Source organism: Filicampus tigris, chromosome 11 (assembly GCF_054856515.1).
Source record: "Filicampus tigris isolate MCC_2025a chromosome 11, RoL_Ftig_1.0, whole genome shotgun sequence".
Classification (NCBI taxonomy): Eukaryota; Metazoa; Chordata; class Actinopteri; order Syngnathiformes; family Syngnathidae; genus Filicampus; species Filicampus tigris.
The window spans coordinates 10,362,400-10,389,747 of NC_141227.1; the positions used below are offsets into that span (position 1 = coordinate 10,362,400).

General features: G+C 40.5%; 2 protein-coding genes across 5 annotated transcripts in view; both read left to right on the forward strand.

Annotated features, from left to right (window-relative positions):
• Positions 1 to 13: 13 nt before the first annotated feature.
• heatr5b (HEAT repeat containing 5B) lies at positions 14 to 20,665 on the forward strand. Its single transcript, XM_086045027.1, has 36 exons — positions 14 to 384; positions 564 to 739; positions 818 to 1,029; positions 1,844 to 1,952; positions 2,091 to 2,240; positions 2,636 to 2,807; positions 2,900 to 3,057; positions 3,136 to 3,385; positions 5,001 to 5,156; positions 5,270 to 5,520; positions 5,673 to 5,784; positions 5,874 to 6,026; positions 6,116 to 6,215; positions 6,321 to 6,430; positions 6,900 to 7,063; positions 7,166 to 7,341; positions 7,487 to 7,592; positions 7,688 to 7,878; positions 8,068 to 8,227; positions 8,608 to 8,797; positions 8,949 to 9,118; positions 9,270 to 9,414; positions 9,500 to 9,679; positions 9,800 to 10,051; positions 12,525 to 12,706; positions 12,788 to 12,856; positions 13,153 to 13,332; positions 13,422 to 13,656; positions 13,836 to 14,063; positions 14,327 to 14,454; positions 16,517 to 16,658; positions 17,171 to 17,443; positions 17,634 to 17,858; positions 17,941 to 18,092; positions 18,197 to 18,410; positions 19,321 to 20,665. Exons 2-36 carry the CDS (start codon positions 614 to 616, stop codon positions 19,626 to 19,628), a joined length of 6,129 nt encoding a protein of 2,042 aa, XP_085901153.1. The 5' UTR covers positions 14 to 384; positions 564 to 613; the 3' UTR covers positions 19,629 to 20,665.
• Positions 20,666 to 21,126: 461 nt separating this feature from the next.
• The window catches only part of LOC147139702 (striatin-like), a 29,017-nt gene continuing 22,795 nt past the window's right edge, over positions 21,127 to 27,348 (forward strand). For 3 of the 4 annotated variants that reach the window (XM_086044630.1, XM_086044631.1, XM_086044632.1), the window contains exon 1: positions 21,127 to 21,503. In XM_086044630.1, coding sequence (XP_085900756.1) covers positions 21,291 to 21,503 — 213 coding nt within the window. In that variant the 5' untranslated portion in view covers positions 21,127 to 21,290. The remainder of the gene's footprint in view (positions 21,504 to 27,348) is intronic. The other variant, XM_086044629.1, reaches the window with a different exon arrangement.

Here is a 27,348-nt window from a genome sequence, read left to right on the forward strand (position 1 = left end):
AGTAGTCGACTGATGCTTTGTAATAGCTTTTAAACATATCTTATAACAGTGAAGTAATTAAAATGATTATCGTCAATTTATTGAAGTTTATTTTGAAACAGAGTTATTTACCGGGTTATTTTTGTTTCATCGGACAAATGTTAATGTAACACTATAATCGTAATTCTTGCCAGGATATGGGAACATGGATTAATGCTTGTGAAGTTGATCTCTGAAACAACCAAATGCGTTAAGACATGGTGGTAAGGGGATATCATCCATTCGAGGTTTAAATCTATTGACGACGTGTGGCTTTTGGTCGTAAGTACTAGCTAGTTTAAGGTTGCTAACAGCTGGAGGAAGCTGTCAACACACAAGAGGAACATCGGAACGACAAGACATACGGTAAAACGCTTTACATTTACCGACAATTTGAACGACTCTGGGTAATCGAACGTATGCTCATTACTGTTTCCATTAAAACACAATAAAGTAGTTTCGCTAATGGTGTGCTACAATACTTCGAAAGATGTGTTTTAAAGCAGGTGGCTAGCTTGTTCTGATATCATGGGTCAATAATACAGGGCGAACTGTCGATTAAGAAGTTGCGAGGACATCTGTGAAAATCCTCGCCATGGAACTGGCTCATAGTCTCCTGCTCAACGAGGAAGCGTTGGCGCAGATCACTGAGGCAAAGAGGCCTGTCTTCATCTTCGAATGGCTTCGTTTCTTGGATAAGGTTCTTGTGGCCGCAAATAAGGTGACTGAAACGTTTTTATTAACTGATCGCTGTGTGTTTCATTAGATGGTAGCCAAAGACTTTGTGTTTGAACGGCAGGTGGATGTGAAGGAGAAGCAGAAAAAGCTGGTGGAACAGCTGACAGGACTGATCAGCAGTGCTCCAGGTCCACCAACAAGAAAGCTGCTTGCCAAAAACCTTGCCACACTCTACAGCATTGGTGACACATTCACGGTTTTCCAGACTCTGGATAAATGCAATGATATCATCAAAAGCAAGGACGACACACCTGCATACCTGCCGACAAAACTGTAAGATAAAATTGAATCAATAGTGTCATGTTATTTTATATTAACATATATTGTGATGACGGCTTTACATGAATTTACTTTCACTATTCCAGCAATGTACTGCACACTATTTTTCTCTTTGAAGGATTTAGTTGTTAAGCCAAATGTTACTCTGATGCCTCATGTTTTAATGGGGAGATTAAGCATACAAGTGGATCTGTGGAATGCATTAATGCAGCCTGATAATGACTCCGTCTCAATGTCTGTCCCATTTGTATCTGTAGCGCACAGTGTTCTGAGAAAGCTCTGGATGAGATACAGACTTTTGACCAAAATGTGTTCGATTAATAATACTCGTAATTTTTCTAATTCTGTTTTTAGGGGCTGTACAAAATCTCTGAATGTTTTGAACTCCTTCATCAATGTTGCTTGTTAAGGTTAAGTTGTGTCATATTGTGGCGCTCCTCAATGTCCCTTAACTGATGTAACAAAGCTATTGTGATTGGATGAACAATGCCTATCTCTGCTGATTGCTTGTACATTCAATTTAGTCTCAAGTGCTAAAGGAAACATCAATTAATTAAATCAGTCAACTGAATTCTTAAGTCAATGAATCAGTTATTATTCGCATCCCTAGTCTATACTGCATAGTCTTGCTATAACGACAAGCTTTCAGGTTGGATCTAGCCAGTGGCATATATAACCTTATTAAATAATTATGCTCCGCCAATGAAAACGTTAAAAATTTAGGTGATAAATGTGAGAATACAATGTCTACTATTAATTTACTTATACAGAAGCATAATTTAACTATTTTTGTTGTTGGTTTTCTTAGTGCTGCAGTGGCATGTGTTGGTGCTTTCTATGAAAAGATGGGCAGGATGCTTGGAAGTTCCTTTCCAGACACCATTAATAATCTTTTAAAGGCATTAAAGAGTGCAGAGGTATGGCATTATTAGACAATCATAAAAAAATTTTTATTGACAACATTGGAAGTGTAGACGATGTAGATTCATCATATTGTGCTGATGTTACTTAACATTTAGGTTTGTTATACTAATTATATCTTCACTATAATGCAGTCCCAAGGCAGAGGAGAAATACTCATCAGTTTGCAGAAGGTACTCAGTGGACTAGGTGGAGCTGCAGCCTCATGTCACAGAGACATTTACAAGAATGCCCGCTCTCTACTCACAGACAGGTCAATGGCTGTGCGCTGTGCAGTGGCAAAGGTAAGTCACATTATCATCAATTTGCAATAGAAACATAAAGCTAGGTTTGCACAATCTAAATAAGTAATCATTTGGCCATTTATTTCCCAATGCTTAGAACCCCAAATTAATGTCATGCTCAGACATTCTCTTAGCAAACCCTCTTACTTGATGACATTGATGTAATATTTTGTGTCATTTACTGAATGTTAAAAAATCCGGTGTTGGGAATTATGATTTTACATACACACACACACACACACACACACACACACACAAAACATGTATTGTTCATATCCATATACAACAATGGAAGACAAAGGACCAATGCTTTTGCAGCAGAGGAAAAATATGTATAAAATGCTATCTGATAAAATACCACTAACATGACTTCTTGATTCAATTTACCTGATCAGTGCTTGTTGGAGCTGCAGAATGAGGCAGTATTCATGTGGACTACAGAACTGGAGAACATGGCCACACTGTGCTTCAAGGCCCTGGAGGGTTCAAACTATGGTGTTCGGGTTGCTGTGGCCAAGCTCCTAGGGACCGTCATGGCTACGGCTCTGATGCCTAAACAAGCTGCTGGTTAGATATGACATGATATTTGTAACCAATCTAGTTTCTTATTAATACAACAATATACTCACCATTGCTATTTATTTATTTTTTACCCTCAGTGATGCGTCAGAATGTGAAACGGGCGACGCTTGAGGAAGTTTTGGAGTTAATGGCCACAGGTTTTCTGCGTGGTGGATCTGGTTTCTTGAAGAGTGGAGGGGAAATGTTGAAGGGAGGGGGTTCTGTCAGCAGAGAAGTACGGGTGGGCGTTACACAGGTGAGCTGAATTCTCTTAACAAACAAGAACGTTGCACCTTTCCCTGCCACCTTATATATAAAACCATCTTTTCCTTAGGCTTATGTTGTATTTGTGACTACGCTTGGTGGCCAGTGGCTGGAGCGCAACTTTGCCACCTTTCTCTCCCATGTCTTGGACCTTGTGTCCCATCCACGGGCCACACAGACACATGTTGAAGCTGTGTACTCGCGGCGCTGTGTCTCCTTTATGCTGCGTGCCACCCTGGGCGGCTTACTTGGCGAGAAGGCTCAGATAGCAGCTGGCAAAGAAATTTGCCAGGCCATCGGCAAGCAAATGAGGGCTGTGGGTAAGAAGTTTGGGGGGGGAAATATTACAGTTTAGAGCATTACAGAGTAAATACTTACACAATCACATTCCATTCAACTGCTTAATATTTGGCATGGTTTGAGCTTGGGTTGCATACAATCCGAATGGTTCTTTTTGATATTTTATACCTTCTACACTTGCTTCTTATTTTTGTATCCGCCTCATATAATAATCGTTGTTCTTTGTCAAAAAATAAAGTATGCTTTTACTTTGGGATACCTTTCATAGTCATCTGCCAGAGTATTTCTGTGATCTTTGTTTTATACTGTGTTACACATCAGCAGATCACATAACTGTCACTGAGCAAAAAATAGCTGTATGGGCCACTAAATTTGCACACTCATAGTAGGAACAAGTCACTTCCGCTCAAAGTACCGAGTGATATTTACACGTCTGTCCATCAGATTTCATTAGTTTGTCTTCCTTCACACACACTAGCTCACTAAACAAACTAAAAATGGCCTTTCAGATCTTTCAGAGGTGATTATTATTACTCTGGTTTGCTCTGTAACCTTTAAATTGTTCAAATGTGCAGTAAGTGTCCTTTGTTGTTTTATATAACCTTTCATTATGAAGTGTATATTCTCGCACAAAATGCAATGGTTCCCGAGAGCCACTTATTCAACATTCTATGCTCTATTTCTCAAATAATACAGAAAAAATATAAAGCCTCATGTTCAAGAATCAGCTTCTAAATCTATTCCTTAAAGCGGGTAGTCAACCCAAACATATATATTTTTAAGAATATGTTCTCTGCAGGCCCACTAGTTGAAACACAGCGTTCTGATTAATATTGTGTTTGTGGAATATGAATTAAGCAACAAAATCCACCCATTTTTTGCCATCTCTGGGGGCAGACATTTTGTCACGTCTATCCACTGAAAATGACATCACACACCCTCAGGGCTCAGATAACGACCAATCAGAGCTCAGCTTCAGAAAACAGGTGAGCCGTGATTGGTCGTTACCTGAGCCCTGAGTAACCGTGATGTCATTTTCATTCGACAGAATTGACAAAATGGCTGCCACCCGAGATGGCTAAAAATGGGTGGACTTTGCTGCTTAACTCATATTTCATATTACCGTAACCCTTTCATTACTTATATTGCCTGGTTTCAACTAGTGGGCCTGCATAGAACATATTCTTGAAAAAAAATATGTTTGGGTTGACCTTCACTTTAAGTACTAAAAAAAACAACAACAACAAAAAATAATAAATATAAGATAGGCTCTAGCACACCTGCAACCCTGATGAGTCCTAGCGGAATAGACAATGGATGCATGGAAAAAACATGTTATGTATTTAATTAAGCTCTTATGGATTCTGGACACCTGTGAATGTGTGGTTGCAAAAGTATGGTATTTCATGATGTAAAACAACAAATTTGAATTAATGTGACAAGCTATTTAATTAAATGTGATGAACACGTTTTGAAACATATTGTTATGCAGTCTCGTCAAGATAATTTTCAGGCTAATCTTTGTACCATCTAGTCTAGCCTATATTTATATCACTGCAGGTCACATTATGGATTTATAAAGATTATCCTACCAAAAATCAATGTATTGCCCTTCTCTGCCCTTTGTTATTCCAGATGCAGTTGTCAATGACCTCAATGGAGAAAACAAGACAGGTGCGGCTGATGTTTCAGCCAGCCAGCATGTTATGGTTTGTGCCCTAAAAGAGTTGGGCAGCCTTGTTCAGAGCTTGAGTGCCACAGCTTCGCCTCTCATCCAGGAGCCTTCCATTGGTACCACGTGCATGTTTTATGATCCTCTTGCAGTACCGGTAGTCTTTTTCGAATAAACAGAATGTAGTTGTGACAACTAAAATGTATTTGTTTTTCATTGACATTTTCCTTAGGACTTCTGGAAACGGTAACCTCAGTGCTGCTACACCCAAGCATGGCCGCTCGATTGGCTGCTGCTTGGTGCCTGCGCTGTGTTGCTGTGGCACTGCCCTATCAGTTAACGCCGCTGTTAGACCGCTGTGCTGAGAGAATTAACAATCTCAAGAGTTCACCCGAGGCTGTTAGCGGATACAGTTTTGCAATGGCGGCTCTCCTTGGAGGTGTACACCAGTGCCCTCTGGGAATCCCACACTCTAAGGGCAAGGTATGTAAACACATGTACACATACCGGTATACACATTTCAATATTCTAGCTCCCACTCATCTCTGTCTTTTAGTTCAATTTTTGGTCCTAAATGTTAACGATATATTTCGATTTAGAGTGTAATACTGAATATAATTGTTGTTTCCCTGCAGTTAGTGGTAAGCATAGCTGAAGACCTCCTTCGGACGGCGGCTCAGAATAGTCGACTGTCCTTGCAGCGCACACAAGCTGGATGGCTGCTGCTGGGCGCCCTCATGACCTTGGGTGAATTACTCACAAATGTTATCTCAACTGAGATTTGTTAACTTTGCTTTCTCTGTATAACACAGTCCCCTCTCTGTTTGTATGAAAAGGTCCGTCACTAGTGCGTTATCACCTTCCCAAGATGCTGCTGCTGTGGAGGAATGTGTTTCCTCGGTCCCAGAAGGAGCTGGAGGCAGAAAAGGCTCGGGGAGACTCCTTTACTTGGCAGGTCACCCTAGAAGGTCGAGCTGGAGCACTATGTGGTAAACTAATGTTCTCCTACCTTTTTATAAACGTAAAAAGGCATTAAATGTCAACACGCTCACTTTTGATTTTGGCCCTTCCTGTTTAGCCATGCGTAGTTTTGTGGCTCACTGTCCTGAGCTCCTTACAGAGGATGTCATTCGCAGGCTAATGACACCCATTGAATGCGCTATGACTATGATATCTCAGTGAGTATGATGCCTTCATTATGTTTTTCCTTTTAGAGATACAGTAAAGATGTAAAGGATGTTTGTGATTTAAATAGATGTCATAGCTTAATGTTTGCTCCTCAGTGTCCCTGCCATTATCAAAGTTCACGGGGCACATCTGAAAGCAAGTGCAGCAATGGTGAGACTCAGGCTGTATGACATCTTGGCTCTATTGCCTCCTAAAACATATGAAGGTAAGACAATGGGATTTTTTTAATGAAAAGTAAGTAAACAACATGGTTCTTACTGAGACAGATCAATGACTTACAATCTGGGATAGCAATGACTATAATAGAAGCACTCTAAGCAAGAATTTGATGGTCCAGGAAGTCAAGTGGAGGTTTCATCCTGAAGTACATCCCTGAGCATCAATAATTTGTGTATAAATGGAGGAATTGGATGTATAACAAGCACAATGTAGTTTTAATAGGATGATTTATACCCACTTACACTTACTATTCATTTTTTTCAAACCACCGAACACACTAGTTTGAATAACTAATATATCACTGGAAACAAATGGCAAATGATGCAGTTCTATGTTCTCAATGTTCACTATTGTCTTTTTGCTGGCAGTGCTAAAGACACAATTGCATCAGGGCCTTACCTTTGAGAACAACTTAAGTTCTTTTAAATATTTAATTTATTGCTCTGCTCCTCCAGGCAGTTTCAATGCCCTCCTCAGGGAGCTGGTGGCAGAATTCACTTTGACTGACAACTCATCCAACACCACCACTTCTTTGTTGCGCTCTCTCTGTCATTATGATGACAGTGTGCTCATGGGCTCGTGGCTGCAGGAAACTGACCACAAGTCGATAGAGGACCAGGTAAAATAACCTGTAACTTGGATAATTAATATCATCATTGTCTGTTTTTCATTCAAGTTAAATCAAGTTATACTTTTCTTAACTATGATTGTTGCTTAACAGCTGCAGCCTAACAGTGCCTCTGGCAGTGGCGCTTTGGAGCATGATCCCTCCTCCATATACCTGCGAGTTCCTGTAGGTGAAGCCATCCCCGGTCCACTCCCTTTGGGAGTATCAGTCATTGATGCCTCTGTGGCTCTCTTTGGCGTAGTTTTCCCCCATGTGTCATTCAAACACAGGTGAGCTATTGAAACATGAGCATACTTGTAACTCACATTAAACGTCAAACTGTCTGAATTTCTGATTTTGGTTTATCTGTGTTTGTGTTCACTGCAGCTGTCCAAAAAGTAGGTAAAATAATACATTCTTGTCTACATGATTCAGGTTGCAGATGCTAGACCACTTTGCCGAATGTATCAAGCAGGCTAAAGGAGTTCGGCAGCAAGCCGTCCAACTGAACATCTTCACTGCTGTGCTGAGTGCTCTCAAGGTGAGAATCAATCAATCCCTTTATAAGGATGTCAATGTTTCTTTATTCGGTTAATATATGTTGAGAAACTGCATCTTTCCTTGTCTTACTTGAAGGGGTTGGCAGAAAACAAGAGTACTTTGGGCCCAGAGGAGGTCCGCAAGTCAGCCCTGGCCCTGGTGATGGGGGCCTTGGATAATCCCAATCCGATTTTGCGCTGCGCTGCCGGTGAAGCCCTCGGCAGAATGGCTCAGGTAGTGGGAGAGGCTACTTTCATCGCAAGAATGGCACAGACAAGCTTTGACAAGTAAGCATTTTCTCTCCTCTCTTACTTGCAAGTCAGACTGAGTCAGCATACCAACAGCATATTCGTTTATGGAGGGGAAACACAATTTTAATGTTTGAAATATTAATTTCAAGCACGAATTGCCTTGATCTGAATCCGAGCATTAACCAGGTGTTAATTCATACACTGTATTCTCTCCTCTGTTTGCAGGCTGAAGTCAGCGCGTGACGTAGTGTCAAGGACGGGTCATTCACTGGCTCTCGGCTGTCTGCATCGATATGTAGGAGGAATTGGCTCTGGTCAGCACTTAAAGACTAGTGTTAGTATTCTACTGGCACTGGCCCAGGATGGATCCTCTCATGAGGTCCAGGTAAAGTATGGAAACAATCACAACGAATAAACTGGAAAATATTTAGCAATTCCCCTAGATTTGGGGGGGTAGTGTGTAATCGGCGATTCATTTCAAACTACAGTATGTTTTTTATGTCTTTCAATTGTTTTTGTTTGTCGTATCAATTTAAGGTGAACTCTCAAGTGTAAAGATTTCACTCTACTAATTGTGCCACTTATCGACATTCATCATACATATATATGTATATATATATATATATATATATATATATATATATATATATATATATATATATATATATATATATATATATATATATATATATATATATATACATACATACACACACATATTGTTGCTTTTTTAATTATTATTATTATTTTATTTTATTTTTACAGACATGGGCTCTGCACTCTTTGGCACTCATTGTGGACTCAAGTGGTCCTATGTATAGAGGCTACGTGGAACCCACCTTGTCCCTGGTCCTTACCTTGCTCCTCACTGTGCCCCCATCACACACAGAGGTGCATCAATGTTTGGGGCGTTGCTTGGGAGCTCTCATCACAACTGTTGGACCAGAATTACAAGGTAAATCTCTCGGAAGGAAAATCAAAGACTTCACTAAATGTCAGATTTGACTAATGTCCTGTAATTGCACTGAACTTCCTTTCCCAGCAGGGGGTAGTATTAGCAATTTTAAGCCACAGACTTTAATAATTATGGTGGATATATTTTGAAGGAAATGGTGCCACCATCTCCACCATCCGCTCGTCTTGCCTGGTTGGCTGCGCCATAATGCAGGATCACTCTGACTCGCTGGTGCAGGCAGCTGCCATCTCGTGTCTGCAACAGCTGCACATGTTTGCTCCTCGCCATGTCAACCTCTCGAGCCTGGTGCCGTGTCTTTGTGTAAGACCAACTAGAATTTACTATTAATTTTTCACTTTGTATAGATGTTTTTAATTGTGTTCGTTTTTGGGGTCTCTACATGAGTTTATAAGAACATATATTTCACACTGTTGTGGTAATCTCATTTTGCCTCATGATGGGACTTTTTCAGGTGCACTTATGCAGCTCTCACCTGTTACTGCGCCGCGCTGCTGTAGCCTGTTTGAGACAACTTGCTCAGAGAGAGGCCTCCGAGGTCTGTGAGTATGCCATGAGCCTTGCAAAGAAGGCAGGAAATGGCAAAGGCACTGCAATAAGTGAGTGCTAAACTGGACACAAATAAGAATATGTTTGGTTGGCATAATGTTTAATGAGACACTGGTGTTTTATTTGCTGATTCAGATCTGAACATCACTGAGACGGGTCTTGAGGGGGCACTATTTGGCATGCTGGACCACGAAACAGACAGGAAGCTGTGCTCTGATATTCATGACACATTGGGACACATGCTGTCATCGCTTGCTGTGGAAAAGCTTTCTCACTGGCTTAAACTATGCAAGGATGTCCTTGCAGCAACAACAGGTGACTACAAAAGAGAAGAAAATAGACAATTGTCATTGTCTCTAAAGGAATCAAGACAGGATAGTATGAATTGAGTCTTCTGTTTTGCGGGCCTCAATATATGGGTGTCTTCTCTGTCAGATGTGGGAGGAGCTGTTACATTTGAGGTGGAAAAAGATGAAGACTCTGAGAAAAAAGACGAGATGGACGACGACATCATGTTTACAGGTTTAGGCGACGATGACAAATCCAAGCCCTCAGTGGCACCTCGCTGGGTGACGCGAGTGTTTGCTGCAGATTGCCTGTGCCGCATTATCCTGCTGTGTGAGAACGCGGACAAAGCGCACTTTGACTTGGCAACTGCCCGTTCTACACAAGTAAAAAACCCTAAAGGTATAACACGTGACATTCTGCAAAACACTTGACACATATTATCGAACAAAAAAATGCTCTCGGCATTTCTGGGCATAATTAGATTAGTTGTCAAAACTTGGTTGTAGGGTTTTGTCTAGGCCATTCCATTTTGTGGCAGATCTGTTTTAATATACTAAATGATAATATTCTTGGATACAACTGTACTGCGTCATACTGAGAAGTGCTTCTAAAAATAGTTTACCCATAATAGTTTGAGAGGTGGAAAAATAGAAGCATGTCACTGTGATAAAGTGCATTTCAATTGCACTGCAAATTATTACCACAACAGTAACCCTATTAATACCTTCCCGACTGTGTCACTCAAAGTTAAGCATTAACGTTGATGCCAGGTGTGTCTTAGGAGTTAAGAATTTAATTAATGTGCGAATGTAGTGGCCCCAGATTTGAATCCTCCGGCTGTCATATGAATATGAGCTCATGGCTCAATAGGGGGTTGCAGTGTCACATGAGGGTACAGTGACGTGAACAAGCATTTTCCTCCTTCTCAAATTTGTATTTTTTGCACAGTTTCCTCACTTTATTGTTTAGGATTATCAAACAAATGTAAAAACAAGAGAAAAATAACCTAAGTAAACATAAAATGCCCTTTTTAAATGATTTTTTTTTATTTATTAAGGAAAAAAAACTAAACTGCAAAATCTAAAGCTACTTGGCCCTGTGTGAAAAAGTAGTTGCCCCCTAAACCTAATAACTGTTTGGGCCACCCTCATCAGCAACAACTGAAATCAAGCATTTTGGCTAACTGCTAATGTGTCTGTTGTAATATAAAATTGTGTTCCAGTGTTCCTCGCAGAATTGTTTCAATTCAGCAACACTGGAGAAGTTTCAAGCATGAATGGCATTTTTAAGGCCACAGTATTTCAATTGGATTCTAGTCTAGACTTTGATTAAGCCACTCCCAAACCTTTATTTTGTTTTTTTAATCCAATCAGATTTTTACTTGCTGATGTGTTTTGGATCCTTGTCCTACTGCAGAACCCAAGCGCTCTTCAATCTAAGATCACAAATTGATGGCCGAACATTTTCCTTAGGATATTCTGGTAAAGAGCACAATTCATGGTTTCATTAATCACAGCTGTTGTTGTCCTGGTCCCGAATTAGCAAAGGCTGTCACCCTATCACTGCCATGCTTGACTGTTTAGGAAATGCAATGTTACAGTAGATGTAACGAGAATACACACCTTGAAAAAGTTCAACATTGGTCTCATAGCCCATTGGTCCAAAATTCATTCAGGTGTTTTTTTTTCTTTTCTTTTTTTTTTTGGAAAGGTTGTTGTTCTGTTTTTTGGTCAGCAGTGGTTTTCGCCTTGGAACTCTGCCATTGATGCCATTTCTTGCCAGTCTCTTCCTATTTTTGAGTCATGGAGGGAGGCCTGCAGTTTGTTAGATGTTGTCCTGGGTTACTTTGTGACCTGGATGAGTCGTCGCCGTGCTCTTGGGGTCATTTCAGTTGGCTAGCCCCTCCTGCAAATGTTCACCACTGTTGTTTCACCATGTTTTTTCCATTTGTGGATAATGGCTCTCACCGTGGTTGACTGGATTACTGAAGCTTCCCTTTTCAGACGCTTTATTTCTCAACTGTTCTTAAATTTCTTTGGATCGTGGCATTTTGTTGGAGCTTTTTGAGATCTTTTGGTTGACTTCATTTTGTCAGACTGTCCCCATTCGAAGTGATTTCTAGTAATAGTTTGGAGCACCTTTTAAAAATTGCATTTTATGTTCACATGGGTTATCTTTGTCAAATGTGTTCAATGATGTCAAGCATTAAAGTTGGGAAACTATGCAGAAATATCTGAATTTGAGGAGAGCGAAACATTTTTTCAAACCACTGTATGCTGTATGTTGTTCTTGATGTGCAAATTAACATACTGGATAATCAGAGCCATGTATGCTTGATGTCCAGCCAGTTTCCTTGACCAAGATGCTGACATGAGACCTTGATTTTGGTACTTTGAAGCTACTCACTTGCTGGCCACTGCTCTGCCCGAATGGTCTAAATGTCATGTCATGTCATCTTCCAAACCGCTTATCCTATACAGGGTCGCGGGGAGTTGCTGGAGCCTATCCCAGCCGTCAATGGGCGAAGGCAGACTACACCCCGAACTGGTCGCCAGCCAGTCGCAGGGCACACATAGACACTGTCACTGAGCGGGAATCGATCCCACGCTGCCCGCACACAACTCAGGCGTGTGTACCACTACACTATCAGTGGACGTATGGTCTAAATGCAGAAAACTAATTTTGCTTTACATTGACTGAATTAAGTATGTAGATTAAAGTGCCTTTACGATGATTTAACAGTCGTAAAATGATTACGATTATTGGACAGACTTTTTTCATTGTTTCCCAACTAACTGGCTGCTCATTTAAGTTATGCATTATGCATTCCTCACATAACCTTTCAATTTCCACACCATCTCTCTTTGTCTAGGAGAACTGCTGGTGCTCCATTTGTCTGACCTCATCCGAATGGCTTTCATGGCTGCCACAGACCACAGTAACCAGTTGAGAATGGCTGGTCTGCAGGCACTGGAAGACATCATTAAAAAATTTGCGTGTGTTCCCGAGCCTGAGTTCCCAGGGCATGTTATCTTGGAACAATACCAGGCCAATGTGAGTCAAGAATTCAGTTATACTGTAAAAGCCCACATAATTGAATGTCCAATAATTGAACTGTGAATTCTATGTGGTAAGGTTGGAGCTGCACTCAGACCAGCTTTTTCACCTGATACACCATCTGATATAACAGCAAAAGCATGCCAGGTCAGAAATTTTAAAGAAATACATTCCAACCAATTTGCTTTTCATTTCCCTTTGCTCTATTTTGTTTAAATGATGTTTTAGCGTTACCGCAGGTATTCATAGCAGAAATAATCAGTGATCACTCTTCAGGTCATTACAACCAGCTACGTTTTCTGTACCAGAAATGCTGCTTCTTTGATATATATTTGAATAAAATGTTATCAGATGCATAATAGCGTAATAAGAGAGTAAGATCTGTAGGAATAGACTTTAATGAAATTTAGGTCACCTTCATCGCTGAATGTGTGTGCCCATAGGTGTGTAGCACTTGGATTGGTAGTGGTGTAGTAAGTGACCTCAATGACCTGCGGCGAGTCCACAACCTGCTGGTGTCATCACTGGACAAAGTGCAAGCTGGGAAGGGTTCATCCAGCCAGCTGTACAGTGAGAGCGCCACCACCATGGAGAAGCTGGCTGTACTTAAAGCATGGGCGGAGGTGAGGCCCAAGACTCTGCTGCTCGGTCCATAACACTGATGTGTTGAGCTTTACATTGTGTATTCTATTATTATGGCTTTTACTAACAGGTTTATGTGGTGGCGATGAAGATAAAGAGAGAGGCAGAATCAAAGCCCGTCAAACCGGTTCGAAGCGGAGATGAGGATGAGGAGGATCTGGGTGCAGATGTACTTCCCCCTGACAGTCTCATCACTTTAGTGCAGCCTGAGCTGCCCTCGCTTAGTCGACTGTGGTTGGCCATGCTCCGAGACTATGCTCTGCTCACTCTGCCTGCAGAGTTTTCCAGTCAGCTGCCCCCTGATGGTACAACACAACTGTGCCTTTGATTGCTGAACGGCACAATGAAATGTTTGAGACATTTACTTCTGTCTGTTGCCTGGTCCTTATCCCTTCTTGCATGCGGATGCACACCACTTCGTTCTATTTCAAAGAGAGTTACTCCACTATTAACGCTTAAAACGGAATTTGCACTGTGTGTTCAGGTGGAGCATTTTATACTCCAGAGACGATAGACACAGCAAGGCTCCATTACCGCAACTCGTGGGCTCCTGTACTGCATGCCGTGGCCTTGTGGCTAAGCAGCACTGGCTTTGGAGCTTGTGAAGAAAAAGAAGAGGTTTCTCCAGTACTCTCCAAGCTCCATGCAGGAGCCTCACCGACCGTTAAGACCTTTGAAGAGTCCGTCAAAGATAGGATGCACCTAATGTTAGGTAAAGATTATAGACATTGAATTTAATTTGAAGCATTCACGTTCATCTTATTTTTTGATTTTAATTTTGTAGTTCCTCACAATCCTTTTGAACCTGGCAAAAAAACAAATTTGTTACTCAGCACTCACATTGTTTTTAACACAAGGTACTGTTTTTTGTCCTCTGTCCTGCCACTGCACCTGGGAACAGTGAAAAGTTTACAGAAGATAAAGGAAAAGAATAGTGTGAACATGCTCTAAGCCCAGTTTTTCTCTGTCTCTCAGGTGTCAGTATCGAGTTTCTTTGCTTTCCCCGGCCCGAGGAACGCATTGAACATGTCATGTCGTGCCTGCACGCCTTGTCCACTCTGCTTGAGTCTCCCCATGCAAAGACCCACATTGCAGAAGACCAGGTAAGGGCATCTTTATCTTTGGAGTACAAAAAAATTGATGAGCAAGGACTATGATGAAATAGAAGCAGGACATGTTTTTCATTGAAAAGGGTGTTGTAGACTGTGGGTTACTTATTGTAGGTTGGCAGTTGTAGAGTGCTGTGTCAGGGTTTGCATAACATTTGAATTCGTTTTAAAGTCTTGTGCCTTCATTTAGAAATAGTGAAAGTAAAATAATTTAAATTGTAAAGGTTTTTAAATGAGGCTGCAACAACGAATCGATAATGTCGATAAAAGTCCATATTTAAAAGTCTTGGCAACGAATTTCATAACCGATTCATTGTATTCCGCGATTATTACATCACTCACCCGCTGCATTAAAATACATTTCAGTGGATGTTGACTGTACAGTAAATAAGTTGTTTAAATAGATTGAATATCCATCTGGTCGGTTATTGTTTTTTGTAAACTTGCTGATCAGTGATTGGCTCCAAAATCCTGATCGTGAAAAGCCTACTCCAAAGGGACAAACTTACCGGTAGTTGCACACAACGTGTGATGCGTAACCCTTTGCAATTCCACCTGGCATTTTTACCTGAACGGCTAAAAAGGTGCACCCAAAGAAATTTTGAAACTGTACTTTAACCATTTGGAGTATCATCATAGTTTTGGTCTCTTTTTGAAGATAACACTTCAAATTTTTCTCCTCAACTGTCAGAATCTGTTAAATTGCTACTGGTACTGAATTTGGCATGCTGCAATCGGTTAAACAATTTCACTCAAATAGGAATTGTGTAAGTGTGTAGGATAACAGATTGATTAGAAACAAATCAAGAGTGTTAGGAATGTGCTAATGACTGTATGTAATAGTGTTGCAAGAGATACCGGTACCAGTACCGTACCGTTATTTTTTGGCATCAAAAACGGCTCGATACCATTTTTTTTTAACGCCGGCATTTAAAAAAAAAAAAACAACAAAAAAAAAACCTTAAGAGGCATGCCTCCTTCTGCATGAGGAAGATTGCCTCAAGCATAGAAGCGCTGGCTGCCCGTTCGCACCTTGTTAAAGAGCATAACGCGCAAAGTGTCTTAATTGTATTATATGAATACACACACAAGCAACATTACGTTGAGTCATTATCAATTAAATTGACATATTTGCTTGACGGTGCAAATGTATTGTCAATATCAACAATGGATGACATGAATTGCAGTCAAATAGGCCTGTTATACAGAGCATACCGGTAGTTTCTTCTGAGCCATTACAGACTATTCAAACAATATAGAGCAGGACAAAGGGAAATTACGGTGTTATTTGTGTTTTAATTTTTTTCAGTCTAATGTTCTTGTTGTATAGCCCTGGTTGAGCTGACAATGTGTTTAAATGGGGTCTATGAATAAAATTAACTTGCACTTACCACAATGACAGTATTAGTTTAATGAATACGCTTCAAGTATTACGGTCTGAAATAAGGCCTATTTGGCGGATAATGTATGGAATACATTTCACTGGGTAATTGTGTTTGTCCGTGGCCTTGGAAAGGTTTTTGATACCAACATTTAGTGTAAAAAAACAAATAATAATTTAAGAGCTTTGGGATGTTCATGCAGCATCCTGTTTGTGCACTTTTCTGCGCTGTCAATTTGAATTAATGTCCTGTTTTTAACAAAAGGAAGGACAACTATGATAAAAAAAATATATTTTTTTATCTGATTCATTGATTAATCGAAAAAAATAATAGACCTAGTAATTGATTATTGAAATAATCGTTAGTTGCAGCCCTTGTATTGATATAGTAAGCCATCTATGTTGCAGTTTCATTGTTGTATTTCAAGTGACACATTCGCCAGGATTGCTTCAGTGCAAATTCCTAGTAAATACAACATGGCCATGCAATATTTACCGACTTTACAAGGTGACAAAGGCCACTTGAGTGTTCTATCATACAATAGATATATGCCAAACGGGGGTTGAATCTGTTTGGTTGACATTTTAAAATTGTGAAGGCCACAACAAATGCCTGTGCTTGTCAAGACTGGGGTGTTTTCTTTCTTGTACTAGTAAGCATTAATTTTCTTCTAGCTGCTGGCAGTGGAGCTCCTGAATGTACTTCACAGACTGTTGTTGACCCGGGACCCTCCTGCAGTCCAGCTCCAGGTGACTGCTGTCGTACAGGAGGCCATAAGAGCTGCACTGGACCATCTTCAGCAACATGTCAACAAAGGTCATGAGCTAACACATTGCACTGCTTGGTTTACTTGGTAACATAACACACTTTTTTTTTACAGAAAATCTGTGATCAAGCGACTGCAAGCGTCAATTTGAAATATTTGGTTCTAGTTTAGAGAGCACATTGGTCTAGTGGTTAGCACATCAGCCTCACATTTCTTAGGTTGAGAGTTTGTATCAGGGCTCTGGCCTTCCTGTGTGCCATTTGTATGTTCTCTCTGTGCACTTCCTCCCATATTCCAAAAATATGCATGTTTCACTGGTTTATTGAAGACCAAATTGTCCATAGGTGACAATATGTGTGTGAATGTCTCTTTGTCGATATGTGCCCTGCGATTGGGCAACCAGACCAGTGTACCCGCCTCTTGCCTGAGGTCAGCTGTGACCCTAATAAGGAGAAGCGGTATAGAAAATGGAAGGATGGGTTATTGGTTTTCTTTCTACTAACAGAGCAGTAATATGACGTGTCGGATTAACTGATCTAGGTCATGATGGTATTTTGCACAGGCAAAGAGGAGGAAGGCCAGAAAGATTCTCAACTCACCCTAGGGGAAGGGGGAGAGACGGGCGAGCTCGTCCCTGGCACTTCTCTGGTGTTTGCCGCAATGGAGCTGCTGGTTTTCATTCTGGTTCGCCACTTACCACAGCTCAATACACGTGCAACGGAGTCACCCAGCCATGTGCCGATCAGGCCTCAACGACTACCTGAGGAGAGTGCGCGGCTGGTGGCAAAGACTGTTTCCATCTTGGCAGAACTGCCCTCGCTCTGCTCCCCAGCTGGTAAGACACACACAATAATCAATGCTGAGTTACAATTTTTCTGTAAACTATATTAGAACTCAGACATGTCGCTGTGCTACACTATATTTCTGCTTCTTAGCTATTACCATTTGGCAGATTTTTTTTTTTTTTAACTGTTGTTTATTCACCATGAAAATGATGCCCATGTTCCTGTGGTTTCTGTTTTCAGGTAGCATGACCATTCTACCTACTGTTCTCTTTCTAATCACCGGGGTCCTGCGGGAAACTGCAGTTAAGACTGCTGACAATTCCGTGCCTACGTCTGTGTCTGCTGCACTGCAGGCCATCAAGACCATCATCACATCCCCATTGGCTCGAGTGGATAGCCTCCACACACAGTGGACTGCCCTTGTGAGAAGCAGCCTGGCTTCTGTAATAGAGGACTCACAGCCAGGTTTCTACATACATATTCATACTTAAGGATGGGCCATGAGCAACATGCTATATGCCAAACATAATTTGTGTTTGTTCTTTAGATGAGTCCAGACCTGATTTGGATGAGATCAGTATGTTGACAGCAATTACACTCTTCCTACTCTCAGCTAGTAATGAACTTGTAGGAGTTACTGTCCTGCAAAAGGGTTGTATGGAACGGTTCCGCAATGCCCTCAACTCTTGTGATCCTTGGGTAAATGACTGAACCTCAAAAGGCTCACTTTATACATTCTTAATCCCAGGCGTGGCTTGTTGTCTTTCGTTATTTTCCATCCTATTTTGTTCGCCTCGTTCCAGGTTCAGGCACGATGTTACCAGCTGCTCTTGTCAGTGTTTCAACATCCCAGCCGTCAACTTTCTACACCATACATTCACGCTCTGGCTCCACTCATGGTGGAGAAACTGAAGGCAGTGGAGCGTAGTCGGCCAAGGACGTCCGCTGAGCTGCAGGCTGTGAAGGAGGGCATCAGAGTCCTGGAGAATCTTGTTGGCATGGGTGAAGAGCAGAACCGTGAGTGTCTCTTTGTTTAATGGCTCACTAATGTGTACTGTGTTTTTCCATTAGAGTGTTTAGTTCAGTGGCTGTAAATGTGCACAATCAATGATCAGAGCATCAAGGCTATTTTTAGAATGCCCTCTCCAGCTTACTGGCAATTTTCTTGTTATTGTATTCTATTAATATTCATACATTTCTTTTTTATGTTCTCTGACGGCTGTATGGCAAAGCCATACAGAATATTTGAGTCATTAATTATGCGTCATATATGTGCAGGGCTCCAGGGTGCCCCTAAATGGTGGTGCTTTTCCCCAAATATTTGAGACAGTGCAAGTATTTTTTTCCCAAATACTCGTGCATGTCCGACGGGTAGTAAATTTGCTGATGTTTTTTTAATTGAATATTTTTTGTTTCTGACTAACTTCTGCTCCACACTGCAGTCTGTTTATCAGTAATACAGTATAGTTAAAATGTGTGGAAATGTTTACTTCCACAAATTTTCTACACGCATCCCTAAAATTTCAGGTTAGGGACCATTGTGCTGCTAGTTTAAAAAAAAAAAAGGGAAAAAAAAGTTTGTCTGGGGCCCTGTATGTGTGTTTAAAACAACCAAAAGAGAATGCTAGAAGAGCTGCTAACTCCCACAGTATCACAAGATACTGGCACCCACAACAGTAAAATACTAAAAAAAAAAAAAAAAAAGACACACAATGACCAACGATTGGTGTATAAAAATTCAAATGTACTTTGACATGTAAAAACACTGTACACGTTCATCTTACTTTGTGCTTTCAAGACTGAGGATGCTGCAATTGCACTGTTATAATTACTCTATAATTGAATGACTCCACAAGCAGAATGGCTTATAATGTCATTTCTAATTAATAGTGTTGTATTATCTCATTGTTTTCCATGTGTCCAATAGGAGTCCAGTTGGTGGCTCTTCTTGTTCCAACCCTTATATCATACCTTTTGGATGAAAATGCCATTCCTTCTGCATCCCAAGTCTCCAAAGGCCTGCATGACTTTGCCCTTCAAAACTTAATGCGCATCGTCCCTCTATATCGAGCTGCCTTCAAGATTGTGATTGGTGCAGCACCCGAGCTCAAAACCCGTCTGGAATCTGCTGTTCGGGCAAACCAGGCCAGCAGCAAAGCTGAAGATACAGCACGCCAAGCTCAGCCAACAGTCCAAGTTGCACCAACTATCAAACTCAAAACTAGCTTCTTCTAAACCCTCAAATATTCTCATACAACAGACTTGTTTGCTTTGATTTGTGTCAAATGAATGTCCGTATCAAGTAAACAAATGTCATTGTATTTATTTTAGTTCTCATCTGTGTCTTAAACAAAGGAGAGACCTTTGTGAAGTTCTTAAAATGCCATTGAATGTTCAATGAAAAGATTGTCCCTGTAAAATCCATTGTACATTTTGATGGTGTTTTGTCTTCTGGTTTGATACACATTTGCATTATTTTGACGTGCTTTTGCGCCAACTATCTTTTTCCCCCCTTAAGCCTCCTTTATTGTTTTTACAACACCTTAAGCCTTGCAGTAATAGTTTCCATAAAATTTTAATTGTGCTAAATCAATATTCCAATGCTGTGTTTTAATCGTTATGTTGAGCAATGAAGCATCAGGCTTTTTGGATTTCGTAATTGGGTAATTGTCTGATTTACATTGAATGTGAACTCTATTTCATGCAAATGTTTAGAATAAGTCTATATCAGAGATTTGATCTGAATTAGCTGTCACACTTAGTTTGAAGATTTAACACACATAGTATAGATCAGGAGTCACCAAAATGGTGACATGGGCACCAGGAAGCCTCCGAGGATCACATGCGTAGCTTGTGGGCCTGTTCTAAAAATAGCGATGGGACATTGTGATTTTGTATTAATGATGATCATTTAAAAATGTAAACGGAGATTTATAGGAATAAAGTGTTTATAAAGGTGTTTCCACCTGTACAAATTACACCGATAGTGTACAACTTTACAGTTATGTAATTCTGAGAAGTCATTAACACCATGAGTGTCTTCACATTCACATTGTTCCCTCACTTTTTGTAGGTGATACGTTCCAATGCGCCAACCAACACGCGCACACAATAGGTGAATTTCCGCGAAGTAGAGGATTGCGATTTTTTTTTTGTGTGTCGGGGCATTTATGCCTCTATTAACCCGTTACGAACGGCCCACGTATTTCCCATCCTTCCAAAACTTAATAAATGTAACTTTTAAAAAGCAAAATAAAGATTAAATAAATGAATGTGGGTGGAGCATGATCTGCACTTTTTTTTTTTAATCGACATTTCTTTACTGGTCCGACTTAGAAGTAAGAAAATTAGTAAGAGAACTCTCACAATAACGAGGTGAAACTGCTATAGAAGTTATGGTCACAAAATGAAAATCCGCGTTACAGTGAATCCCACAAAAACCGAAAGTGATGGTAAGATGTGCAAACTTGCCATTTTAGGAGTTTGTATCAAACTGGTATTCCTTTGCATTAATTGGTGTCACAATACAAGAGGGAGCTCTCAGTTTCAAAAAGGTTAGGTAGCACAGCACAATAAAGTCCTTCATTATTGCATTTTTTAAATTAGTTGAAACGCCAATGCCTTTATTTTCACGATCATTCCCAATTCTTACTCTGCTCAAGTGACGTTTGCTTGTTAGAGTAATGAAATAGAGGAGAGTCTTGACCCCCTCCCACCTATAGTATGTGGGCAGGGCCTTGGTGCTGACGTCATTCAATGACAGCTAGCTGTCAGAAAGTGAGTTCATTCCCCGGACTCGAGAAGACGGTACGCCGTCGAAAGCTCGGCGACTGTTTGCTTACATTTAGCGACAAGAAACAGTGAGACAGAGAACAAATCATTCCACCGAGCCCGGCCATGGACGAACAGGTGGGCCCCGGCGTGTTCTTCAACAACAATAACAACTCGGTTTTACCCGGCGCTGGTAAAGGACCGCTGCCTGATGGCGACGCAGGGGAGGCGGCTCGGGCGCAGTACAGTATCCCGGGGATCTTACACTTCCTGCACCACGAATGGGCCCGCTTCGAAGTCGAGAGGGCACAATGGGACGTAGAGCGTGCCGAATTACAGGTGAAAATTACCAGATTTTCCACATTCATGACTATTTTCTTGTGACAATCTCGAGACGTAGCTTGATTCCATTCCAGTGCCTCTCGTTTAAGCTTCTGTGAATGATTGTCCTCATTACTAGCCTAGCTTGTTAGCTTTCGCTTAGAAGCTAAATGCTCTAACACCGCCCCCCACCCCCCCGACCCGACAGAACGATGGCTGTTTTCGACCTAGTTTCTGAACCCACATTGAACTTGCTGTCTTGGATGACTGCGTTTATTTTTGCGTATGTTCAATGGTGGACTTAAATAAAGATTTATGGATTTCCTGTTAGCAAAGTGATACAGTTGTTAGCTTGCTATAGCTATCAGCCACGGCTAAGTTGACTGGGCGCTTATGTCTACTATGTTTTTTTTTGGTGGTGTTGTTTATGTTAACGGAATAACCAGAAGAAGCTTTACTAAACTATTGTTTGTATGATGATGATGATGGTAGTCATTTGTTGTCGCTCGTAAATTCTGTTAATAGCTCGCTCCTCCAAAAGAGCACATACCAGACTATGGAGTCACAATGTATTGTTATGCATTGGATTGGATCGTATGGCTGCCACTGCCACTCCCCAGGAACAAGGCTTTAAAATAAAATTAAACTACTGTAGTGTGCATTTGTTACATAAATTCCACTTTAAGTCACTTTAAATATACCCAATATAGTGAATTCTGAGACCTGGCTAAAAATATGGTTGTCTCCCTCCCTGTCCAACCAAATTTACTGTTTTTATATTTCTTCTGAAATGTTTGTTTTCACGTGATGATCGGTGAAACATGATGTTGAAGTTGTCTACTTTCTTTTTTGTTTATATTGTTGATGCCGAGCAGTGACATCAGTAATGTCCCTATTTGAAAGCAACCACATAATTGACTTCCTGCAGTAGATTGGCCAGCATCGCAGGTTCCATTTCATGACTGAATTCAGGCTTCATGCCAAACGTTTTGTTGCAGATGCCAATTTCTATTATTTTAAGCCTACATGTGGGGTTGCAGAAAGACATAGCTTTTGAGTCTTGTGGTAGAATCTTCCTCAGATTATGCTGTACTCTCTGTGTGGCCACTGTTTTTAACTTACTGCCAGTCTGCAACACCAATTCTAGCAAAGCTCAGTGAGGTTGCTGAATGGCTTGTTGGGTGGTTTGTTTGTGGCCGCAAATTGCAGCACAATCAGTTCGGGCTCAGTTTTTTAAATGTTGGCATCTTTAATGACTGGTTGAAATTCTGGGCATCATTTCAATGTCTGGTTTGTGAAGCGCGGCATACTTAGCACTTGTTTTTACAACAATTTTATTCCCAATAGAGCTTGTTTTCCATTCATGCCTCTATTATATACCACTTATGCTGTGCAAGGACACAGGGAAGTTTGAGACGCTCCCAGCAGACCTCAGGTCGAGAGGTGTACGTTCGCCAGTCAATCACAGGGCACGGTGCTTTTCGTTTTGTTTCTTTAAAAAGGTTTCCCAAGAAAACAACCCGAAAAGATATGATCACGATCATATCAAATGTGACTGCAAACTTGTGTCCTTGAGCTTCAGTCTCCTTCAAAGGTTAATTCCTTTGTTTTTGTTGTTTACTGAAGACATTTGGGTTTCATTCATCCAAAGATGAATATGAGACAGAAGCCCAACTTTAATTTTATGGTATTTACATCTAGATGTGATAAACAACTCATGACAGAGCACTTTTTGTTTGCAGCCACCCGCTTTTCAAGTAAGCTAAATTATTGGAACCGTCTATTGAATTAACTTCAAGTGAATAATGTTGAATATTTCGTGGTATAGCTCTTATTTGTAATTACTGCACCAAGCCTGTGACCCACTGACCTCACCAGACTGTTGCATTCTTCATTTGAAATGATTTTCTAGGCCTTTACTGCAGCATCTGTCAGTTCTTGTTTGTTTCTGGGGATTTCTCCATTCATTTCACCTCTTTAGGAGGTGAAAGACATGCATTATTGGGTTAGGGTCCGGTGATTGACTAGGCCAGTCTAAGGCTGTGTTCACACAGCAGGGCGTGATGCCCAATTCACATGTTTTGTTAAATACAATTTTATTATGTACTCGTTCACATTACAAAACAATGTGACTTCTTATGTGAACGCAATGTGTCCGTGGTGTGACACGTATGCGCACAAAGCACGGCGCAGTAATCTTTACGGAAGTCCAGCGTTTAGGGGCTCATATTTTTATCTTATATTCAACAGAGGAGCGATGTTGGAGGAGGTAGGAATATTTTGGGTAAATGGGGCGACGGTTTAAGATCTCTTCATTTCATGGAGACGTTTACTAAAGATGTTGTGTCACTGAGACGTGTACTAAAGATCTAACATCATTACTCTTGATAAACGAACCGTTTGCGTGGCTGAATTACTACCTCACAAACGTCGACTTTATGCTTCATGTTTCAAGTCCGATTAAATTAAAGTGAACACTGTTACTCAAAACAATGCAGATTCACATTAGCCTCCCTCAAAACACTCCTCCACACGGAACGCATATTGGGCTTTTGATGAGGTGTTTGCTGGATGCGTCTGAATGAGTGTTCATACTGCAAACACATAGCATACACATTGGATTTATATCCACATACGAAAGAGGCCTAGGTTAGATTTGGAAAAAAAATTGAGTTGTAATATTCACACAGTATGAAAAAAATCAGATGCATGTCGCATTATGACCCTGATGAAGTCCTTTTTTGTGTTGGCATTGTTTTGGACACACCGGTACACCAGTAGTTTCTTTTTTCAGGACATTCCAAATTGTTGTATTGGCTATGCCCAATAGCACTGATCGATTTTCCCTCTTCTTTCAACTTCAAAATGGTTTGTTTTTCTCGCTTAGGCAGCTCTCTGGTCTTCATGTTTGCTGAACATCAAATTTTGTTTTCACAGGTGAAACCCAAAGCCATAAATAAGCACAAGCTAAAGTTTAAGCAATCAATCTAAAATCGAAAACCTGACCGATTAGAAACACCCATCAGTCACATGTTCCAATACTTTTGCTCACTTGGGTTCAAACAAAACATGCTCTGTCCTGAGGTGTTGAATGCATCAAGATGTAAATAGCATGAAATAAACGCTGGAATTGTGAACTTTTGTCTCATTTTCATCTTTTGATCTGAAACCCAAATGTCTTAAATATACAACAAAAACAATGGAATTCACCTTGATGTTCCAATACTTTCTGACCCTGTATATCCACTTACCATACTTTCATGTGTACACTTCACGTGTGAACAGGGTTGAAATGATTGTATCTCAAGACCCAAATTGCAAATTTGGTTCCCCAAGACCCAAGCTTGTTGAAAAATATCATGTACTGTATTGCCTAACGTTGACATATAGTGTTCAACAATTGAGGCATTTTCTGTCGTATCTGTTATTGCTTGTTTCGACATTTAACTAAGGCCATTTTAACAGCACATATCTTGTGATTTGTTTGGGCAGAAGGCAAGCTTGCAAGAATGTTGCCCAGCAAGCCTGTTAGGTCCCGTGAAGAGCCACTCCTCTTTAGGCAGGCAGCCCAGAAACCTACTGTACTGTACTGTACTGTACATGTCAGCTATTCAAGTTGATGTGTTGAAGCAGACAGAAAACAGAGGCTCCTGTCCATTAAGATCAGACTCCAATCCTGTGGTTGTAATCAATCAATAAGTTTATCCATCCATTTTTTTTTTGTTTCAGTTTGCAGCTCAGTTTTTTTTCTCTGGTAGGTTATTTGGAAGTCAAAGGATTAGAATGATAGCAAAGTGCAGTACATTATGAGTGTATGTGCTTGATTTCTTTCTTTTTGTTGTTGTTTTTTTTAATCCACCTTTTGTTTGTCATTAGAGGCTGAGCAGGTTGCTTCGTCAATGTAATTTAAGAGATGCTGAGCTCCATGTTCAGGCTTCCCTTGGTATTATGTGTGTGTAGAGCGATTAGTTTAAGCATGTTTTGAATTCTCTGGAAGCCTGTTGATTTTCAATGGAGCTTCCAGAACTTGGGCAGGAAGGTCTTTGTTAAGAATAGGGATGCATGGTAACTATCAGACAGTTAACTATCGGACCATTATTGGGGGCAAAAATGACATCATATTCCTCGGTCTGGTATCAAAAAACTAGACCGATGATAAGATCTGCCTGAAATACCTTAACATTGGTCTGGTTACTGTCACATTAAGAGTGCCAAGCACCGAGGCTCTGCTGCATGACGTAGCAAGTAAATATGCCGTGGCCATCACCAATGTGGGATTGTTTTTTTTTTTCAGTTTGCAATTGTTGCTACACCTGTTTGTTCTCCATTAGACAACAACGCGCAGGACATAAGTTTTACCATGGACATATGAATATTTGACATTAATCCAGTGATTCTGCTCAGCTGCCCAAAAGGCAAAATAAGTAGGACTGGATGATTTATATGTTTGAAAATTGTGATATTACGTGACCAGCTGTGAGCATCTTTACTCGATCAGATGCAGCAGAAATGTGTGTGACATCAGCCAATTAGAGTCCAGATTTTCCTTATAACTTTGGTTTACAAGTTGGAGTAAACGAAATCCACCAACAATAAAAGCGCAGTTCATATGCTGCAATGACGTTGGCGTTGTCTTCCAAAGATGAAGCTATTTTGACCAGAGGAGTTCCTTCCCATCACTTGTTTTGCGGTATCTCGAGAGTGTTGTGAAATGAAGCCGTTGTGCAAGGTGTGTCGTCAAAAACGTGGCAGTACAACAAACCTGTGCAATCATTTGAACAAGTAGCACCCAAGGGATGAAGTGGAAAGCATGAAAATGCAAGTGGGGTTTGCACAACTTGCCCATGTAAACGTTAGCTGTTTAGCCGCTACTTACTTCTCATGTCATCTTTTGAACATGCACATTTGTAAGTAGCAATGATGTTATGTTGTATGTAGGCTCATAACTTCAAATTTATGTTTACATAAAGGCGTATTCAAATTGCGACTGGGGGGTCAATTTTTAGTAGTTACTGTGTCACTAACTTTCTAGCGATCCATCTCATCTGGTGTTTTTGGAACTGTTAGTACAATTTGAATTACTCTTTAGTCATCTTTGTTTTCGGTACCAATGCCTGAAAACTGCCAATTTAAAAGCAATTTGAAGTCGATTATTAAAGTTGAGTTATTTACTTTGCAAGTTGGGCACATAAAACATATTATTGCAAGGAATGTCTTTGACCTGACTTCCGCTTTTAAAGTACGAGGCACTTGCTTCAGGCTGCTAATGCTTGCTTTTGTCGTCATGTTGATGTTTGGTCGACTGCGGTAGCCATTTGTTTTTCTCCCAGCCCTAGTGTTTTACATTATTTTTATTACTCTTAGATTTTATTTCATGTTCTATATACACTGTGTCGTATACATGGGAGAAAGTGGAGAGAAATGTACCACCCATTTCATGTAATTTCAAGTAAGAATACTATTATATATCAGTTTATAAAATGTTGTCCATATCGCACAGCAGTAGGAGCCACTCGTAACTCACTCCTCTTTTTAATGCTTGATAATATTGTCATATTGACAGGACAATGGAGATGGCATGATGAGCACTGCAGCATTAAAGAAAACAACCTCACCTCTTTGTAAAAAATTTCATTTACATTGTGTTGACACCAAAGCCCCGATAAACATTGTTAACCAAAGTCAAGTCAAGTGAAGCTAGTTGATTTGTATGTGTTTTTCTAGTGTTCATATGTGGGGGTGAGAAGGTGGTGCAGCTGTTGAAAGGAAGCTCTGGTTCTCTCTATAGGTTGTTGAAACCAATGTTGAGGAATATAAATAGAATAGTTTTTAATTTTGTTCTCTCATACGTTTTAAATGAATT

Coding starts and splice junctions, on each gene's coding strand:
- heatr5b (XM_086045027.1), top strand. CDS start 614: ATGGAACTGGCTCATAGTCTCCTGCTCAACGAGGAAGCGTTGGCGCAG. Junction 5,785..5,873: donor GGGCGCCCTCATGACCTTGG/GTGAATTACTCA, acceptor TTGTATGAAAAG/GTCCGTCACTAGTGCGTTAT. Junction 6,216..6,320: donor GCTATGACTATGATATCTCA/GTGAGTATGATG, acceptor TTTGCTCCTCAG/TGTCCCTGCCATTATCAAAG.